At 40.4% G+C, this 18,467-nt stretch overlaps 1 protein-coding gene across 4 annotated transcripts in view; it reads right to left on the bottom strand.

Moving 5' to 3' along the window:
- map4l (microtubule associated protein 4 like) overlaps positions 1-18,467 on the bottom strand; it is a 54,915-nt gene that overhangs the window by 10,805 nt on the left and 25,643 nt on the right. For all 4 annotated transcript variants that reach the window (XM_086042559.1, XM_086042555.1, XM_086042556.1 and 1 more), the window contains 4 exons: positions 17,289-17,403; positions 15,680-15,739; positions 14,742-14,995; positions 5,619-5,675 (listed from right to left, as the gene is read on the bottom strand). In XM_086042559.1, the coding sequence (XP_085898685.1) occupies positions 5,619-5,675; positions 14,742-14,995; positions 15,680-15,739; positions 17,289-17,403 (486 nt within the window). The remainder of the gene's footprint in view (positions 1-5,618; positions 5,676-14,741; positions 14,996-15,679; positions 15,740-17,288; positions 17,404-18,467) is intronic.

The following is an 18,467-nucleotide window of genomic DNA, read 5'->3' as shown; positions in this document are numbered from 1 at the left end:
AACCGAGACATCAGCAAGTCTCGTGAGATTTCAGGATAACTCAGCCGATCAGTATTAATAAAGTTTACCTGTGGTGGTCAGAAGGATAAATATATATGGTTTATAATTTTTTTTTTACATCCACGGCGTTTTGGTTACACTGGTTGTATTAAGGCAAGCTTATAATAGCTTGCGGGACATTTCTTTCCCAGACGTCATGGCAGCTAAGCGCGCAGCCGTATTTGCTCCTTCTTGGCCCGCTGGAAGCACAGCCTTGACGTAGCGTCGTTGAAAAGTGAGTCTGGATCGCTATTGGCTGCCACAGGCAGTACCTGCTCGCAAAGGATTCTGGTCTATGACAAAGCTATCACGGCAGAATGCAGAGCGTATGGATACAGATGGTATTGCGGGAAATAATTCCTTAACTGAACCGAAAATCAAACGATCAAAGTGAATTGTGAATCGTAAATCCAATCGAATTGATTTTGGAAATCTGAATCGATACCCGGCCCTAGTTACAAGTAGCTGGACAATCGTGTGGGGCGTCTGCTTGATTGAATATCATTTCAGTTCAGTTGTATGATGAATCACAAGTTATTGGTTTTGCTTGCGTGAATTACAACACTGCCACGGAAAGGAAGAATAGTCAATTTAAAGACAACACCTCAGACAGTGAGATTACAGTCGTTTTCCTCTATATACTTGTACCTTTTAAACTCAAGGAGCCATTTCGACCCGGTTTCCACGGAAAAGAAAACATTGAGAGCCGCAAACACTTTTTGACATGTAAAATGAAGATGTGTGTGTAAATATATATACATATATACCCACGCAGTCTGTCCATGTTTCAGCAAATATGATTTTATTTATTAAATGAACACATTTTGAACTCTTACCAACACAAAGCACAGACTTGAAGGTCTCTTTCAAATGAATTAAAAAGCTGAATTTAAATCATCCATCTAGCAAACAAAAATGCCTGAATTTAAAAATACAGTGCATGGAAAAAAAGAGCACTATTTTATTTGCAAAATAACTGCCTGTATATTTATTTAATACATATTTTAATAAATATTTGCAAAATAATTGCCTGAATATTTATTTTACCTCATTAATGGGACTTCTGCTCCTGAACCTTTGCGCACATGCAGCGTCTGCAAATCAGGGCTGGAAAGTCATTTTCATCCTTACGCAGGACTGTAAACTGCCGTCTTTTTAAGAAAAATAATTTTTTTTGTGCCAACACGTCATAACCGTGCGTAAAATATGAGCCGATCAAGCCGTGGCCGAATTTATACTATCACCATAAATGTCCACTTTATGCTTCATGTTTTAAGTGTGATTAAAATCAAATATAAAGTCAATACTGTTACTCAAAACAACTGTGAAGTCGTTGCCAGAACTAATCCCTCCGCCCGCGTTGAGCGCATTTTGGGCTCCCGACGTCAACGTCGGATGTATGCAACCTGGAGGTTCAGACTGCAGTTGTATTGCAAAAAAAAAATCTGTTAGGTATCCAATATAGCAGTGTTTTTCAAACTTTTTGGAGTCAAGGCACATTTATTTCATTGAAAAAAATCCCGCGGCACACCAGCAGCTGAAATTGTGAAAAAAAGCTTATTTTAACAATATAAGTGTTATATTGTTTATATAAGCATTTTTCAACATTGAAGAATGACGTTATATTATAACGTTTTGAATAGGAATTAAATAAACACAAAGAAAAAAGTATTTTATAATGTTTTATATTGATACTTACTCAGTGTGAAACATGGGCCTGCTTGGATAAACATGGGTTACTAATTCGCTTGTCTCTAAACAAAGACAATTAGCTACCTGCTGCTGCTGCTGCTACCTGCTGGTAAGGAAGAGTACTACAATGTAGTAAAGACATGATTACGCCGCTGGGCAGTAGACCGTACAGGCACACAAATTCGATAATTTCCCACGGCACACCTGACAATATCTCGCGGCACACCACACAGTTTGAAAAACACTGCAATATAGGACCACATATGAAAGTGGCTAAAAACTTTGACTTACTAAGAAGACATGATGCATGTTTTTGAGACAAGTAACATGCACTTCAACCGGACACTTATATAATTTATTTTCCCAAGCCACGCGGAGCCGCAACATAAGGATGAAATAGCCGCATGCAGCCCTTGCGCCGCGGGTTGCTGACCCCTTCTATAGACTGTGCCCCAATGTTATAGAGAACCATCCTTGTTTATCCTTTTGTTCTTTTACCTAACCTCATACATGGTGGGACTTCCGGCAATTCCTCCATTCACAATAGATATACTTTTTGCTACAGTTCCACAGCAGGCAGAAATGAGATGCCTACTCCCATTCTCTGTCTTCATGTCATTCTCCAGGATGAAAATGGAATGCTGACGCAAGTGGCGTGGCAACAGCAAAGAATGACTCACTGACAAGCATGCACACACTAACACATGTGCACACACCCACAAGCGCACTTTTCTCTCTCAAGTATAATCTCTAAAATTATCTCTTAAATAATAATGCCGGTTCCTTATAGCTAATGCAGTGTCGCTGGGATTAGAATACTGTAAGCACTGATCCAAATAGCAAAACAACCAAAGAGCAGGATGCTACCACCATCATGCATAACAGGTATTAGCTATCACTTAAGTCAAATATCAATGTGATCATCTGCAAACCGAAATTGAGCTCACAAGTGTGGATAGTCAACAGTGTTGTCTGTTTACAATATGCCATTACTCTAACTCCATGCGCTTTGAGTGCGATTAAGCAGCATGGGGCTGTCCCGCCCACACACACACATATTTACTTATGCTTTGCTGCTGGCTCAATTCCCACTAAATGAGCATCTCTTGGATACTCTAACATCCCTAAGTGATATTTGAGAGAGCTGAAGTAGAACTGAGTAATTCAGTCATAAATTCCCAGTGCCAACTTCCGCCAAGTCCATTTCATCTGCTAATAATGTATTTCTGGGCAGGCTCTCTTAAACGTTTGATATTCATCGTTAGTTGTAAGGGCTATAAACAACACTGGGAAACACAACAAAAAAAGAAAAACTAATTTTTGAAAACAGGATTGGATAAAGGGCTAAATGCCTCACAGTAATGCTTGTAAGATCATTAATAGTGTGATCTATAGTGTTTGTATTATGTTATTCATAGTGCTCACATTAAATGCTGTTTTAGTTATGAAATCTAGTACCAAAATAGAGTTACAAACAGCATTCGTCAGTGAGGACTGTAAAAGGCGATTCTCATGGGGCTCTATATACACTATGTACTTTCAGTTTACTGAAATTACCTGTCAGTAAAACTTTAGGGCCACATGTCTGGCACCTTTAACCTGTAAAATTCCAGTTCCCAATCAAGCAACAAGCAGAATACATTTTGGGTTCTGACAATGGTAAAAGTTAAGAAATAATGTGTCACCTGCACACAGTGAATTATGGGTAAAGAGGGCTAGATGGAGATGTTTAAAGAAAAAAATGTAGCTTGGTTATATATACCGAATACTTTCTTAGTGTAATGGAAATAGACATGAAACTGAAATGTGTGGGATTCTGATACTGATTAATCTCTGAATTGTTATGCTAAATACGTACTGTATATATGCAGGAGCCACAGCACAAGGGAGATGAACTTTAAGCTAATTCCAGGGGTAGTCCTAACTCATTGATAGGGAAATTACTCTCCCTCTTTCCAAGAAAATGTTCCTTTTCAGTCTGATAAAAATGCAAATTGCAAATAGTTTGAATGTTCGGCTAGGAAATCAAAGTGATTATTTTTCTTCGAAAAGATACAGGAATTGTAGTAAAAAGTTTGAGTAACTCAGTTTGCCTCATATCTTTCATGTATTTGTGACTGATGATGTCTCATAGGACTATTTAAACAGTATTTGTTTACAGTTGTTGTCATATCATCACATTAAGATTTTTGTTACTCTTAGTGTGTATTTGGGCAAAACGATTGGTTGATTGTTGTGGATTCTGTGGATTTATTGTGAAATGATTTTTCATTAATTGCTTGTTGGCCGCAAGCAGGTGTGCAGCTGTTGATTTAGCATTAGGCCTGCACGATATGTCGTTTGAACATCGCGATTGCGGTGTGCGCGTGTGTAATAGTCACATCGTAGGACGTGCAATGTTTTAACTTTTTTTTTTCTTAGAACACACAAACTTTTGTTTTGCTTCATAAAAGCAGCAAGCTACTCCGTGCTCTTACACAGCCTATCTCGCTCACCCCCTCCCTCCTGCCAATCAGTCACCGGCCCCTCCCCCTCCACTCTTGTCACACAAACAACATGGAGGAGGAGGAGACGACGGCAGAAGCGTCAGTGGATTTAGTCCCCAAAATAAAGTCAACATCCGAAATATGAAAGTATTTCTGCTATAAAAAGGAAGATTCAGAACAAAAAAAAAAAAAATCCTTTGCCAAAAGTGTCTCACCGTTGTTGCTGCAATCGCCATCACAAGCCCCTGTATGACCAGTTCAAACTAAGAAGTGGGATCCGAGGTGAAACTTCATCTACTCAAAAAACAATTACAGATGCCTTTCCCAGCATAACTCCTTATGATAAGAAGTCCAAACAGCAGCGAAAATCACGGATGCAATATGTTTTACGGACCGTTTTAGTTATTGTTATATTTTTCTGAACAACTCAGGGGACTAATACACCTGCGCTTTAATTTTTAATATTTTTGTTCTAATTTGTTTACAACTTTGCTTGAGTTTCACAAAGGTTTTTTTATCTTAATGTTATATTTTTGTAAACAACTCAGGCGCTAATACACCTGCTTTTTAATTTTGGAATATTTTATAGTTTAGTTTAAAGATGTTTATAACTCTGCTTCTGCTTTAGAGGTTTTTTATTTTCTTCTATTTTTTGAAATGACTCAAGGGACTAGTGCATCCGCTCGTTTAATATTTTGCTGCCGTTTACATTGAAGTGTGAAATACAATGTTAAATGATCTATTATGTTACAGAGACATGGCCTCCGCGATCCCTTTTTTTTTACAGCAATCCTTAGTCTGGATTAAACGATATTATACGAATACAATGATGTCATGGTGAGTTAACCAAATTATTCCCAAACAAAGCTATTCAAGTCATCTGGTGAACATCCTTCTATTTTTAATATCGCAATATATATATATATATAATATCGCAAACCCCCCAAAAATCGTAATGTCATTTTTTTCCAATATCGTGCAGCCCTATTTAGCATCTACTTGTTTTTGGCCTGAAGAGCAAGAACATGTCACTTTGTGCTAATACTGATGACCATGTAATCCTTGCAGATCTCCGCTATATTGCACAACTTCTGCATTATTAAGATGATGGACATAAGAGTTCAGAACATAAAAGAGAGATTATTAAATCCTTTGATTGCTACTCTTTACAAATTTTCAAGAGTATTATTGGAACAAAGATATCGCTGTGGAAAACTATTTCATTAGTCTGCAAAGGAAAGCAGACGAATGCCCATCCTTGTTGTTTACATTTTAAGCCTTCCTTAACCTTACTGTATCTTTCATTGGCCATTTCATAGGTCACAATGGTGTATGTGGTCAATGCAAAGAGGAGAAGGAAGTTAATATTGTTGTGTGAATATGCGGATGGCGAGGACTCACTCTGGCCTTGGAAGGATTGGATGGGTCTGCTGTCTTGTTGTTCTGTATAGAAGAAACCTGGGGAGAAACCCACCCCCTGGTCAATAAATCACAGAAAATGTTGCTGTATTGTCATTATATATAGGATCATTAGCTTCATTATGAAACACGGTCCTAGCAGTTTTGTAGCGTTTGGCTGAAATGCAAGCAGAGTGTACACCACTATACACTTTAGAAGGTATCTGCTTATTTCTTTCAACAGTCACATAATCATTAAGTGAACCTGTTCCATGAACATTCATTCATGCCCTTGCGATAACACTGCCTTCACCGTTTTTTTCAAAGGCTGAAATGAGGCAACTACATTCTTGGTTGTGGGAGACAGTTCACCTTTAATTCGAAAAGGTTTCTTCACAAATTTCTTTTCCCAACTTTATTTTCTATGTAGTACACATTTATATATATATATATATATATATACAGTTAACATATACTATATACTGTATATATCTACATATGCAGTATATATATATAAACTTAATATATATATATGTATATATACTGTATATACATTATATATACATTTATATGTCTATACATATTCATATACTACATATAGCTATACAGATTAATTTTTTGAATGCATTTTAATGGGCGTCAATTATACGTTGATTTTTGCTATTTGCTGGCCTGAGCCCTATCCTCCTCTATTTGCATTTCAATGGGTGTCAGTTCCATGAAGTTTTGCGATTCACTGGCTGGCCCAGTCCCTATGCCCCTGGAAAAGCAGGTCTCCACTGTATAGTTTTAAATTGTAATATCATAATTCACCACTAGATGGGAGATATGGCTTCATTGCGCTTGCACTAGGTCTTATAATGGCCTACCACAACATGATTAAGCCTAATCATTTTTGTGGATTTGGAATTACATGAAGCACAAAATTAGTTTTTGCACTTAATACTGGTTTGCCGTTCAGCAGTTTTGCCAGTCTTTCCAGACTGTCACAATACCTACACTATGGAAAACCCTTACCATAATCCCAGTACCAAAAAAAACCCAGACCCACAGAACTCAATCACTACAGCCCCATAGCCTTAACATCCATAATAACGAAGTGCCTGGAGAAACTGCTGCTGAAGACAATTACAATTTGCCTACAAGGCAAAGAGGAGCACAGAGGATGCTGTGGCCTGCCTGCTGCACCTCCTCCTTCAACACCTGGATTTCCCAGGTAACTTTGCCAGGATCCTCTTCGTAGACTTTAGTTCCGCTTTTAACACCTTACAGAAACACCTCCTGATCCAGAAACTTCACCACTTCAACACCCCCTCCCATATGATCCACTTCATCCACAATTTCCTCATTGACACACTGCAAACAGCAAGGGTAAGATCAACCAGATCCCCTGTATTCACCATAAACACCGGGGTGCCACAGGGATGTTTGTTGAGCCCTTTCTGATAAATTCTCTACACTACTGACTGCCTCAGCATCACACCAACCATATCATATCTAACATACTCAGACGACACAGCCACCCTTGCACTTCTCTCCGACACCCAATCCACTTTGGACTATCACAACACAGTTACCCATTTCACTAAGTGGTGCACGTTCAACAAATCTCCAAATCAATATCAATAAAACAAAGGAATTACAGTTCAGCACCCCACCATCATAAACACTTAAACAGTTGAAACAGTTAACACATTTAAATATTTGGGAATAACTCTGGACAGTAAACTTAAAGGGACACTAGGATGAGTTTAACATTGGCACTTATATAATAGGTTTGCATGTAAAAAATGACATCAGTACTAAAGTGCCCCCCCCCCAAAAAAAAAGACTGTGTAGTGATTTAAGGTCTTCTTTGTGATTAGTTTTACAACATATTGGCCCGCCCCCTTTTGGGGCGAGGCTTATGTTATGTTTTCGGTCTCAGCGGTCTACGTCACGGGAGGAAGGCAAGCGTGGTAATATTGCTCACTTTGACAGTTCTGTTGTCTAAAACGGCGACCGATCGCCACCACAATGCACATTACTACTCTTGTCCACCTCAACCTGTGAAAGTATAAACGTGTTCTGCACAATATTTTGGATTTATTGACATAAAACGTGATCTCATCATGATCACCTCCACAAAATCAAAAATACCGTGGCGATTGCTCCTCCACTTTCACAGGCTGAAGCGGACAAGAGCATGAATGCGCACACGAACCCCTACTAGTTATATTTCGGACAACTCGTGTCTCAGGAGGGAGAGAGACGGCGGCTTCCAGCAGAAGCAGGCAGATTGGAGCTTGACGTCCCCTTCTTCCCTCCTGGCTAAAGGTAGGATAATGGGACGGCTAATAGCAACAACTAGCTTCAGGCTGTTAAAACAAAAGGCGTTAGCACAACAACATTAGCTCCTTACTGTCCGCCCAGCGTGTGGAGGTGAAGATGAGCCTGTGTCTTCATTTCGCCTCCAGTCGCATGCGATGTCCCTGCTTCCCTGCTTGCTTGCTTGCAGCTGCCATGTTCTGCCCGAGTGAACCGGTGTGAGAGTGACGAAAGCCCTCATCGAACAGCGAACAAAAATTTCTAGCGAGGCTGACTGCACAGCCGAGTGTGGCCGCAGTGGAACGTGCCATTTCGGCTGTTACCTTACAAATTGGACAGCGCGTTGTAAATCGAAAAACTGGGGCCATTCCTCATCCAAATAAATGTGCACGTCTACTCATTCGCACTTCAGTCTCTTTTTCTTTTTTAAAGCAAAGAAGCAGTGTGCGCTGGTCCCAGCCTAAAACTATGTAGCTCTGCTGACTTCCACATTTCCTCATTCTCATACAAATCAGCCACGGAGAGGTTAATCCTTTTGATATGTTGAAGTGGGCATTAGTAGGGATGTCCACATAATTTTTGGTGCCAATTTTTGGACGTTATAAGCAATGATTTCCAATTGAGGGTTTGGAATCGGTTCCTCCCGTGACTCCGACCGAACATGGATAGAACGGTAGGGGGCGCGGCCATTGTCCTCATTATCAGTTATTCATGGAGTTACTTATTTCCTAATTTCTCCCAAATTTATTGATAAAATAGAAAATGACAACTCTTTTTGTTTTCACGATCAAAAAATATATAAAATGAACGTGTTAGTGAAAACATGGCCATCCCGGCCCCACCATCGCTTTAACTTTGACCAGCACTCTATGGGCATTCAAAAAAGATGCCAACAAAGTCTGTCAGTTTTCCGGAAATGTAAAGGACTCTATGTCGCGGGAGCTATGTTGCACCCCACCTCCTGTTATTACTTTATCAACGCATCATTCAACCCATTCTTTTGTATTGTTCCACATGCTTCTTCAATACGCTTTCTTTATCGAACCGGTCTAAACTTACAGGCATCACAAACACAGCTGCCAGAATCATTGGTCTCCCCACACCTAATCTCACAGAATTTAATGACAGGTCCATCACTCGCTGAGCAAACGCCTGAGCACAAGACAGTACCCACCCACTGCATCGATATTTCCCAAATATTTTTTTATTTGTAGTTTGACATCATTATGTCAAACTAGAAAGGGCCCCTGTAAGCAGAGTGGGAGGTTTGCGTCATTGTTGTAATCATTTTACAACAATGTCTTGTCATCTTTCTCCCAAAGATTGCCTCACATCATATTACCTAATAGTGGTCAGGAACAATTTGCCATCAGGCAGGTTAATGACCATGCATTATGCAAAACACTCATGCATTAGTCACACATGGCAACAACAATAACAGCCCTGATGTAACCATCCCCTTGGGATATAACCACCAGTAACCTAAAAAGGGAAACTCCACACCTAAGATGTTGTACTTAAAGAGGAAATCAACCCAAACATATTTTTGAAACACAGCATTGTGATTGATATTGAGTTAGTGGAATGTGAGTGAAGCAGCAAAATCCACAATTTTTTAGCCATCTTAGGGTGGCCATTTTGCTACTTCTGTCGACTGAAAATGACATCACAACTGCTAGCTGTAGCTGACCTCCAAAATGGGAGCAGTACGAGAGTGGGGGTCATTCTGAATGGGAGCAGGACGGGAGTGGGAGTCGTTTTACCCGGGAGCAGGACGGGACAGGATTCTTTTTTTTCTTTTACTATGGTCCGAGCCCAGAGTGAAAATCCACTCTAGTGTCACCCTCTAGTGTCCAGCTGCCTTGATTCAACCTCTACACTGGTACATGTATAATGACTCCAAAATTGACAAGTTTTCTCTTCCAATCATTCTGATACAATTTGACCTTGGTTTCTGTCTAAAGAAAAAGATTCCAGAATGTGCGAGGCTTTCTTATTTACACCTAAGCTTTCCTGTTCTATTATGTGACCAGTTATATGAACCATGAATTCGATATACTTTCATGAAGACATCTAATTGAAGATTTTGACAATGACATGCCAACCTTCACAAGGCCACCAGCTTTATTACCAACACTCCTTTTCTTAAAAATGTCAGTTTTTCTATTTTATTTTATTTTTTAAAATCTTTGTCTAACGTCTTTTTATTTGCAGCGAAATCTGCTCGGGTGTGATCTCGGTAACTCCTAGAACAGATGACAAATGTCAATTTAATACATGATATAAACGCCACACTTTTGTCCTCTCTACTGGCTTTGAAGTAACAAGGACATGTACTGCACTTGGCCAATTTACATTTTCTTGCGAGGCAACTATCCAAAAGTTTTTAACCCATCGAAACGACAAACCTTACCTTAAAATGTCATTTCTGAACCGTAAATGTTGTATATATATAAATACACATACACACATACATACATACTGTACATATGTATATATATATATATATATATATATACATATGTACAGTATGTATGTATGTGTGTATGTGTATTTATATATACGAGAAGTCCACAATTCAATCAGATTTTGATTGCTGTTTTGGTCAAACATTTCTAACTGTAAAATCATATTTAATAAGTAACATGAAAAACCAAGATGTCCAAGCCAAATATCACACATCAAAACACAAATTGAATCAGACTGCTTGTTAGTGAAGATGAAAAAGGTAACTAAACCAGTGGGCCTATGTTGAGAGTGACACAATGAATGGGGATACATAATAGACAAACAAATATCAGCATCATTTAAGACTCACTGAGCCGGTGCAACTAATTATGATGAAGGAAGTGATGTGCTGGAGCGTGTCTGTCATATACTTTCACTAAGGTTAGTCAAAAGAAGAGAGGCGTGAAGGAGAAGGGATTGAATTTATTAGAACGCAATGACAAAGAGCAAGAAGAAAACACTACAAGAAGACAAGACACACTCTTTTTTGTAGACAGTGTAGCGTATGTTTAGTATTAAATATTCATTTAATAAATGGGCGGCGATTGGGTTAATGCCTGCACTAACTCTCGATCGCAGCTAGGGGGCACTACATCCGTTTTGGGTTGATTCTTTGGACAAAAAACGAAAAAGTCCTCGTAGTTCAGTCTTAATATATGAAGGCGCTACATTAAAAATCTGTAAGTCCCATTTACTAGATCAGTCATTGAAACTTTGACTGAAACACACACAATTCACACTAGATTTCTGTAAATGACAATGATTTATTTTCTACAGCTAGTGAAATCTAAACGAAACACACTACAATGTTCAGAAACAGAAACACAATAAAGAAATCCTTTGCTTAGGTAAGTCTAAATAAATGAAGAAAATGAATATCAAAGGTTTGTGAGGAAAAGGGCATGGGGACCGGATGATGTGAGTGTGCGTGCGTGCGTGTGGTGCACGTGTGCGAGTGTGCGTGCGTGCGCGTGTAATGAGCAGTGAGCAAGCGTACCAGGCTAAAATCAGCTGACTTATACCAAGCTCTACTTGATTCCCAAGTTAATTATGCACCAATCGTATGGCCCGCAGGAGATTGCAAGCTGCACTTACGAGTGTGGGTTGTCGTCGCCCAACGAGGAAAGGGGAGGAAGCGTTGCCATGGAGAGTGACGTCACAGGGGAGCCAGAAGGAGAAGAAAGGTCGAGTCCAGAAATGAAAAAAGTGCAACCAAGGAAAATTGATCGCAACGGCCACGGAGTTCTGCGGCTCAGCACGCGGCGTGGTTCGGACCAGGTGGGGCTACCTGTTTTAGGCGCCCAGACACTGGTCGTGCGGGCGCGTCAGCTTTTTGCCGGACGCACGCCGTGATTCACGTTTTGAGGGAAGGGGCGCACTTTTTTGAGGATGCGGCCGTGCTGTGCTGGCTCGGTGGAGGCTAGAACCCTCGGATCGGACCAAACAAAATGTTGAAGGTCCCCACGTGTGCCGTGGTTGGTTGACGGGCGACTCAAAAGTAACTAAAAAAAAAAGGAGCAATTGTTCTGACCTGGGACGGATCAGAGGGTGGCTGGTGACAGAGAAGAGTTAGTAAATCCACCCTAAAAAAAAGGTGTAGAAAGTTCACAAGAGTTTCTCAAGCGAGTGAGTGTTTTGTGTTTTGCCAGAGTCTTGAGAAGAGTTTCCAAAAAAAAAGAGATTCTTTTCAGCAGTGTGAGTGTTTTCTTTCAGGAGAGGTAAAGTCTTTTTTCCCAGGAGAGAGAGAGAGAAATAATTTCTGCATGGCCTTTTATAAGGGATGTGCGCTTTTTAAATGAAGTAGGCTGTGCCCCCTCTCCGCCCCCACGTCTGGGTTAAAGTTAAAGTTAAAATACCTGTTTTTGTGTTTTTTTTCTAATCACTGAACAACAGGTCGTTGGGGGGGGGGGGGGGGGATTGAATTGGAAAGACCATGCGCTGGCATTCCTTTGGCTCCGGCGGGTCGCTCCAAAGGCTGGGTGCTAGCACTTCAAAAGGGCCAAATATGTGTATTCCAGGTCTGGCGGAGGAGGCTCGGAGGTCAAGCCCCTGTGTTCACACGATCTGACATCCATTTTCGTTACAACAGTGCATATGTGGCAAATGCCAGTGGATCATAATTTTCTTGGAAGCACAAGGCGTGTTTGCCAATTTGTCTGCACCAGGCTGGGCATTCTGCTGCAGCAGAGGATGTGTCCTTGGACATACGCCTGGTGGAGTGACAATATGGTGGCAGTAAGTCGATCTAAACTTCTGCCTGATCAGACTGCGGCTAAGTCTTGGCACAGGGAGGACCGTTGGTCTAATGCAATTTTGGTCAATTTGATCGGGGCACAGGATCACAGATACGAAGTTCGACGGACACATTTAAGTCCCTGACGGTTATTACCATGTTATTACGTATATTTAATAAGTGTACCCGTTGACATTGTTAGTTGGCACATCATGGCCAGAGCAGCCCCGCTCGCACAACGATCGTTGTGCGCTTGAATTGGCGGTGAGTGAAATCCACAGTAGCGCAGCGCGCCCACTGTCCAAGGCAAAGGCCTGGGCTCGTCTACAAAATTACCAACAGCGGTCTAATTCACTTCCGGCGCGATATGGATTTACACGTTCACGAAAAAGAGCCCACTATAAACTTCTATAAACCCTCCTGTCAAAAAGTTTGGATGTGTTCTTTATCACCTTCATTTACTGTGACGTCAACAGGGTGGGAAAAACAGAAAGAGAACAGTGAAGTGCAGAGATCAATAGTTTTGAGCTCTACTTTAGATTGAAAAACTTAAGTGAATACAAAGTGTTGTCACATCAGTGTACTAAATTATTTCACTTGACTGATTAGACAATCCATCAGTATAAAAAAATACATTTTCAACCACATTAACTTCTACTAACACGGAGATGAGAAATCCAGGTCCAGAAAATAAAAACCCGCCCGCTTTAGCCACAGGTGCTTCTACTCAGCTGAGCTGGTTTACCTGCCGGTTGAGCAGTGGCAAGTTTTTTTACTTTCTGGACCGGAATTTCCCATCTCTGTATTAACATACAAGGCAGAAACATAGATTCATAATCTGATTTGATGATGAAAGGGTGACATTTGAATAGGAGGAAAAACACTAGTGATTTGCACAAAGAAGAATATGCAGAATGCACTAGGGTATCACAAAATTCCACCTTTACAGGTACTTTGCCTTGCTCTATCAAAGGGTCAGCAGCATCACTCCCGCTTCTCAGTCTTCCCTCACAAGACACCGAATGGCGAACTTGGCCTCGTTAGCCCCAGAAATAGCCACAACCCAATTTCGCAAGTCTGCACCCATTGAAGTAACTAACTTTGTTTTATATATGCTAATACTCGTTTTAAAGTTGAATGGTTTTGTTTTGTTATATTCTTCTAACTTTAAAAAAATGCTGACAGAAATATAAGTCAAGTGGCCCGATATAGGGACTTTTTTTCATAACTGCTTACTGTTAAAAGATGACCATTTGTATACTAAATAGGCAGAGCTGAGCCCAAACTATGGATAAGAAATTTAAAGTGACAAAAGATGAGGTCTCAGGAGTTATAATACGGAACAACATTTATAGATTAATAGTAAACATCTGCAGTACCCAATTCTGAGCGAATCCATGGAAGAACAATAAGATGGATTAATATTTGTGATAGGAAAAATAGGTGGTGGGGATGGGGGGGGGGGGGGGTCTGTGCATGAGGCAAGGTAACAATGAAAAAGGGTGAACCTTTGTCACTCTAAATATAGCATGCCTGTACAGACACAATGTGGAAGTGTCACTGAAGGTGTGATACCGGCATAAGGTGCAACTTGCAGGATGGTGGTTGAAACAGTACAAATGGGAGCTGATACAAGGCTCAAAAATGAGGACTCGACAGAGAACCATCATTACAATGAAGTTGGTATAACAAACAGGAAGGCATATGTAAATATTGTTCATGGACTTCAGATTTTTTATGTTGTAACTAAATATAGGCGTACACAAGGTGTGTTAATTAAGCAAGCATTGGATGTCATTGTACTTTTACCGCATCGTGGGTTTAGTTGTGACAAATCACTGAGTTGTGACTCATATAAATATGAAATTAGCCTTCGAGATTATTTTTGAAGATGCCAAATTTCCAAAGTTTTAGTATGTTACAAATTTACAGTACACATTAGCAAAGAGATATCCCTTACAACAAGATTTCATCAACTTTGCACCTAGTGTGGAGGGAGCCCTTTGATTAGCAATTTGTGACAAAATCATTGTGCCATCATTTGCAAACACAACATTTTGTTCCTTTGGTTGTCCTACCTTTCCTCCACCAGGCTGATACTTAATGTTGTCAGTGGACCCGATCTTGGAACGGACGTTCTTCAGGTCTGGTGTGGGTGCATTGACGGGCCTGAGGGTTCGAGGAGCACGGGGCACCGGTGGCTTCTTTTCCAGAGCGGTTTGCTTGGGGACAGGAGGCTTGGTGATGACCCGGCGACGGGTGGGAGCGGCTTCACCGTTGGCCGTGTTAGCTGGAGTCGTTGGAGAGGTGGTGGAGGCCGGACGTGGACGAGCTACAGAGACAAAACAACCTTAAACCCCAAAAATGATGTATTGCTCATTTTAGAGGAGGGCATTTCATCATTGGTCATCAGCCTGGGTGCCCGTCCGTCATTTGTCAGTCATTCGTGACGAACCCAATTGTAATGGTCAGCAAGTTTGTCCATGTGAAGTCCGTCGATTCATCAATATGTCCCCCGACGCCCACCCCAACTCCCACAAAAACGTCAACACAACGGGTGTCCGTCAGTGAAGGACTGAGAGGTCCGCCATTGACGGATGCCGTTAGTGCCGATCACACGGACGGAGAAAAACCCATTTCCCTCAGTGCTTATTCCGTCATTTTCAAAAAGTGTACCGTCACTTATCAACTGTCAGCAAAACGGGCGTCCATCAGTAACGGACTCATGCACCTGATGGAATGCCGACCTCTGGATGATTTATGGTGACATTCGTTGTGTCAATTTAACAGCCATTCCTTCAAAAATGTACAAAATTTTGCAATTTTTTTAGGCTTATGGAACACAAGGTTATTGTGTGTCAATTTTGTGTCAAAGTAAAATGGTGTAACGTTTGAAACCACAAACTGATTATTCACATCTATAATAAGTATTTCAAAAAATGTAAAGAAAACACTCGCCTATTGTTATAATGACATTTTTTGCATTAATTAATTAATTATGAATTAAGTGTCTCACCTGTAGGTTTGTTTTTCTTGGCTTCTCCTGACTTGTTCTCAGCCTTGTCATTCTTGTTTGCTGGAAAAAGGAAGCAGCAAACAAATGTCACAGTGCCACTTTGACAAATAAGAACCATGGGGAATATTGTGTGCTATACCGCTTATCCTCATTAGTGTCGTGGGTGAGCTGGAACCCATCCCAGCTGACTTTGGGTGAGAGGCGAGGTACAGCAGTGCACAAACACAATCAACCATACACACTCACTCTTCACACAGGAAGATATCATATTCAAACCACTAACCTCACAACTGTGAGGCAGATGTGCTAACCACTTGGTCACCATGGTACCGTGACACATAACACGATAAAATTTGTTCCAAAACAAGAGTTAGACCATATCGAACTTATGTTGACATACATATTGAAAAGCTACATGTAGCAAGCCTGAATGCTAAGTCATCTTGGAATGTGTTTTGCTTTGTCCCATTAATCAATCATTAGTAGTAAAAAGCCAAGTTATAGTACTGCAATTTCGAGTGTCTTTCAATAAAATACTCATTTGTTTCAGGACAGTATGGATTGATGAACAGAAAAGCATCATAGCTCAACTAATGTGAGTCAAGACATGATGCAGTGATTAAGCTTTGCTGTTATGAAGGCAACCACATGGGAAGAGAATCGAGGTACTAATGTTATGGGAACAGACAGAAGAAAACAATAGATGGTCACATCTCCACGCTTGCGTTGGAAGAATTATATTCTCTGAGGGTGATGAGTTGAATGCAGAGTGGACAGAGTCTGTTGTTTTTGAGCATTGACTTTAATGATACTCACCTTTGCATTACACCTTCGTCATTCCTCATTCAAGGCCTGAATGCGTAATTGTGTTGACATTTTGACTCTTGTATGACTATTATGAATATCAAATTGTTACTTAAAGTGGAAGTCAACCCAAACATATTTTTTTCAAGAATATGTTTTATGCAAGCCCACTAGTTGAAACAGGTAATTCTGATGAATATTGTGTTTGTGGAATAAGTGTTAATCCACTCGTTTTTACCCATCTCTGGGGGCAGCCATTTTGTCTTCTGTTGACTGAATCACAACTGCGCACAACAACCAATCACGGCTAAGATTCAGAAAACATGTCAGGCGTGATTGGTTGTTGTGAGCAGTTGTTATGCCATTTTCAGTCAACAGAGGACAAAATGGCCGCCCCCAGAGATGGCTAAAAACGAGTGCATTTTGCTGCTTAATTTATATTCCACAAACGCAAAATTAATCAGAATACCGTGTTTCAACTAGTGGGCCTGCTGGGAACATATTCTTGAAAAAAAGATGTTTGGGTTGATTTCCACTTTAAATTAAAAAAAGTATCTTATGTGTACAGTGAGCAAAAGTTCTATAACGCGACAGTTTGGAACAAATCATGTCTATTTTCATAATTATTATACAGGAAAAAAAGTCTTTCTAATTCCAAATAAATTAGAGGTCAACTAACATCCCAGAATGGATGGATGGGGGATGGATCCCAGAAAGTCCCAACATCGAGACTGAAGCATCTACATAACAAAATATGTTTTTCCCTTATGAAAATGTGTGTTTTTGTGTGTGTACTTTGATTTACCAGCAGTTGTGGTCCCAGTAGAAGCAGAGGAATTGTTCTTATTGGCAACTGAACGAGGAGTTGGAGTAGCCTTTTGCACAGCTGGGCGTTTCTCAGCTGCTCCACTTTCTGGAGTCTGAGAAACCAAAATAGATGTAAATCCATGTGTGCGTGTGTGTGCGTGTGTGTGTGTCCATCTGTCTGTCTTTTCTAAGAGAAGGAGAGCATGGAGACAAAGTTAGCTGACCCGAGTTATTATAAGGATGTGAAGCAGCAAGATAAATGTTTCCAAACAATATTCGCTGACATACAGTAAAGCAAAGAAAAGTAGCTGTAGCGACAGAAACACTGGAGTAGAGTGTTTTGATTTCATCATGTTACAAGCAGTTTTACAAAACAGCAATAGGCAGTGACATACAGTGCATCACAATGTTTCACTTTTTCCACGCTAGAGCTAACCCAAAATTGATATTTTGATGCATCCTTTTTTCACTCATCATCCTTGAGATATGGCTACAGCTTCTTTGGAGTCCACCTTTTATCAATTCACTTGGTTTGGACATGATGTGCAAAGGAACACACCTGTCGATATACAGGTAAGGTGACAGTGCATGTCAGAGAACAAACCAAACATGACGTCAAAGGAATTGGCTGTAGACAGGATGGTCTTGAGTAACAGACATGTGAAAGGGTATTGAAAAATGTCAACAGCTTAGTTGGTCCGAAAAGGGAGACGTTCATAACCAGCACAAGTCTTTCCAGAGCTGGCTGCCCATCTAATCAGGGGAGAAGGACCCTGACTGAGTTCTAGTGGTCCTTTGTGGAAAGAAGCCATCCGTCTAATCAGAAATCAATATAATTACACTCTTCAGCATGATCAAAGTGCTACAAGAGGGCTACCTTCTTAGATGAAGGAATAGTTAGCTTGTGAGGTATTAAGACTTAGTCAACTTCCTCTATGGTTGTGCCAGAGGAGATACAAAAATGTCTGGACTGATGAGACAAAGATTGAACTTTTATTTTCCATATATCATTTTAGAAGACGAACCTAGCTCTGCTCACATCCGGCCAATATCACCCCTACAGTGAAGCATGGAGGTGGCAGCATCATGCTGAGGGGATGTTTTCGTTTTAATTTTTAAAAGGTTTAATAAAAATGAAGAGATTAATTAATCATGACCTGTAATTAATTGATTTAAT

The sequence above is a fragment of the Filicampus tigris genome, chromosome 10 (genome assembly GCF_054856515.1).
Source record: "Filicampus tigris isolate MCC_2025a chromosome 10, RoL_Ftig_1.0, whole genome shotgun sequence".
Lineage (NCBI taxonomy): Eukaryota > Metazoa > Chordata > Actinopteri > Syngnathiformes > Syngnathidae > Filicampus > Filicampus tigris.
The sequence above is the reverse complement of the archived record's forward strand: the minus strand, read 5'-3'. Positions and strand labels throughout refer to the sequence as shown.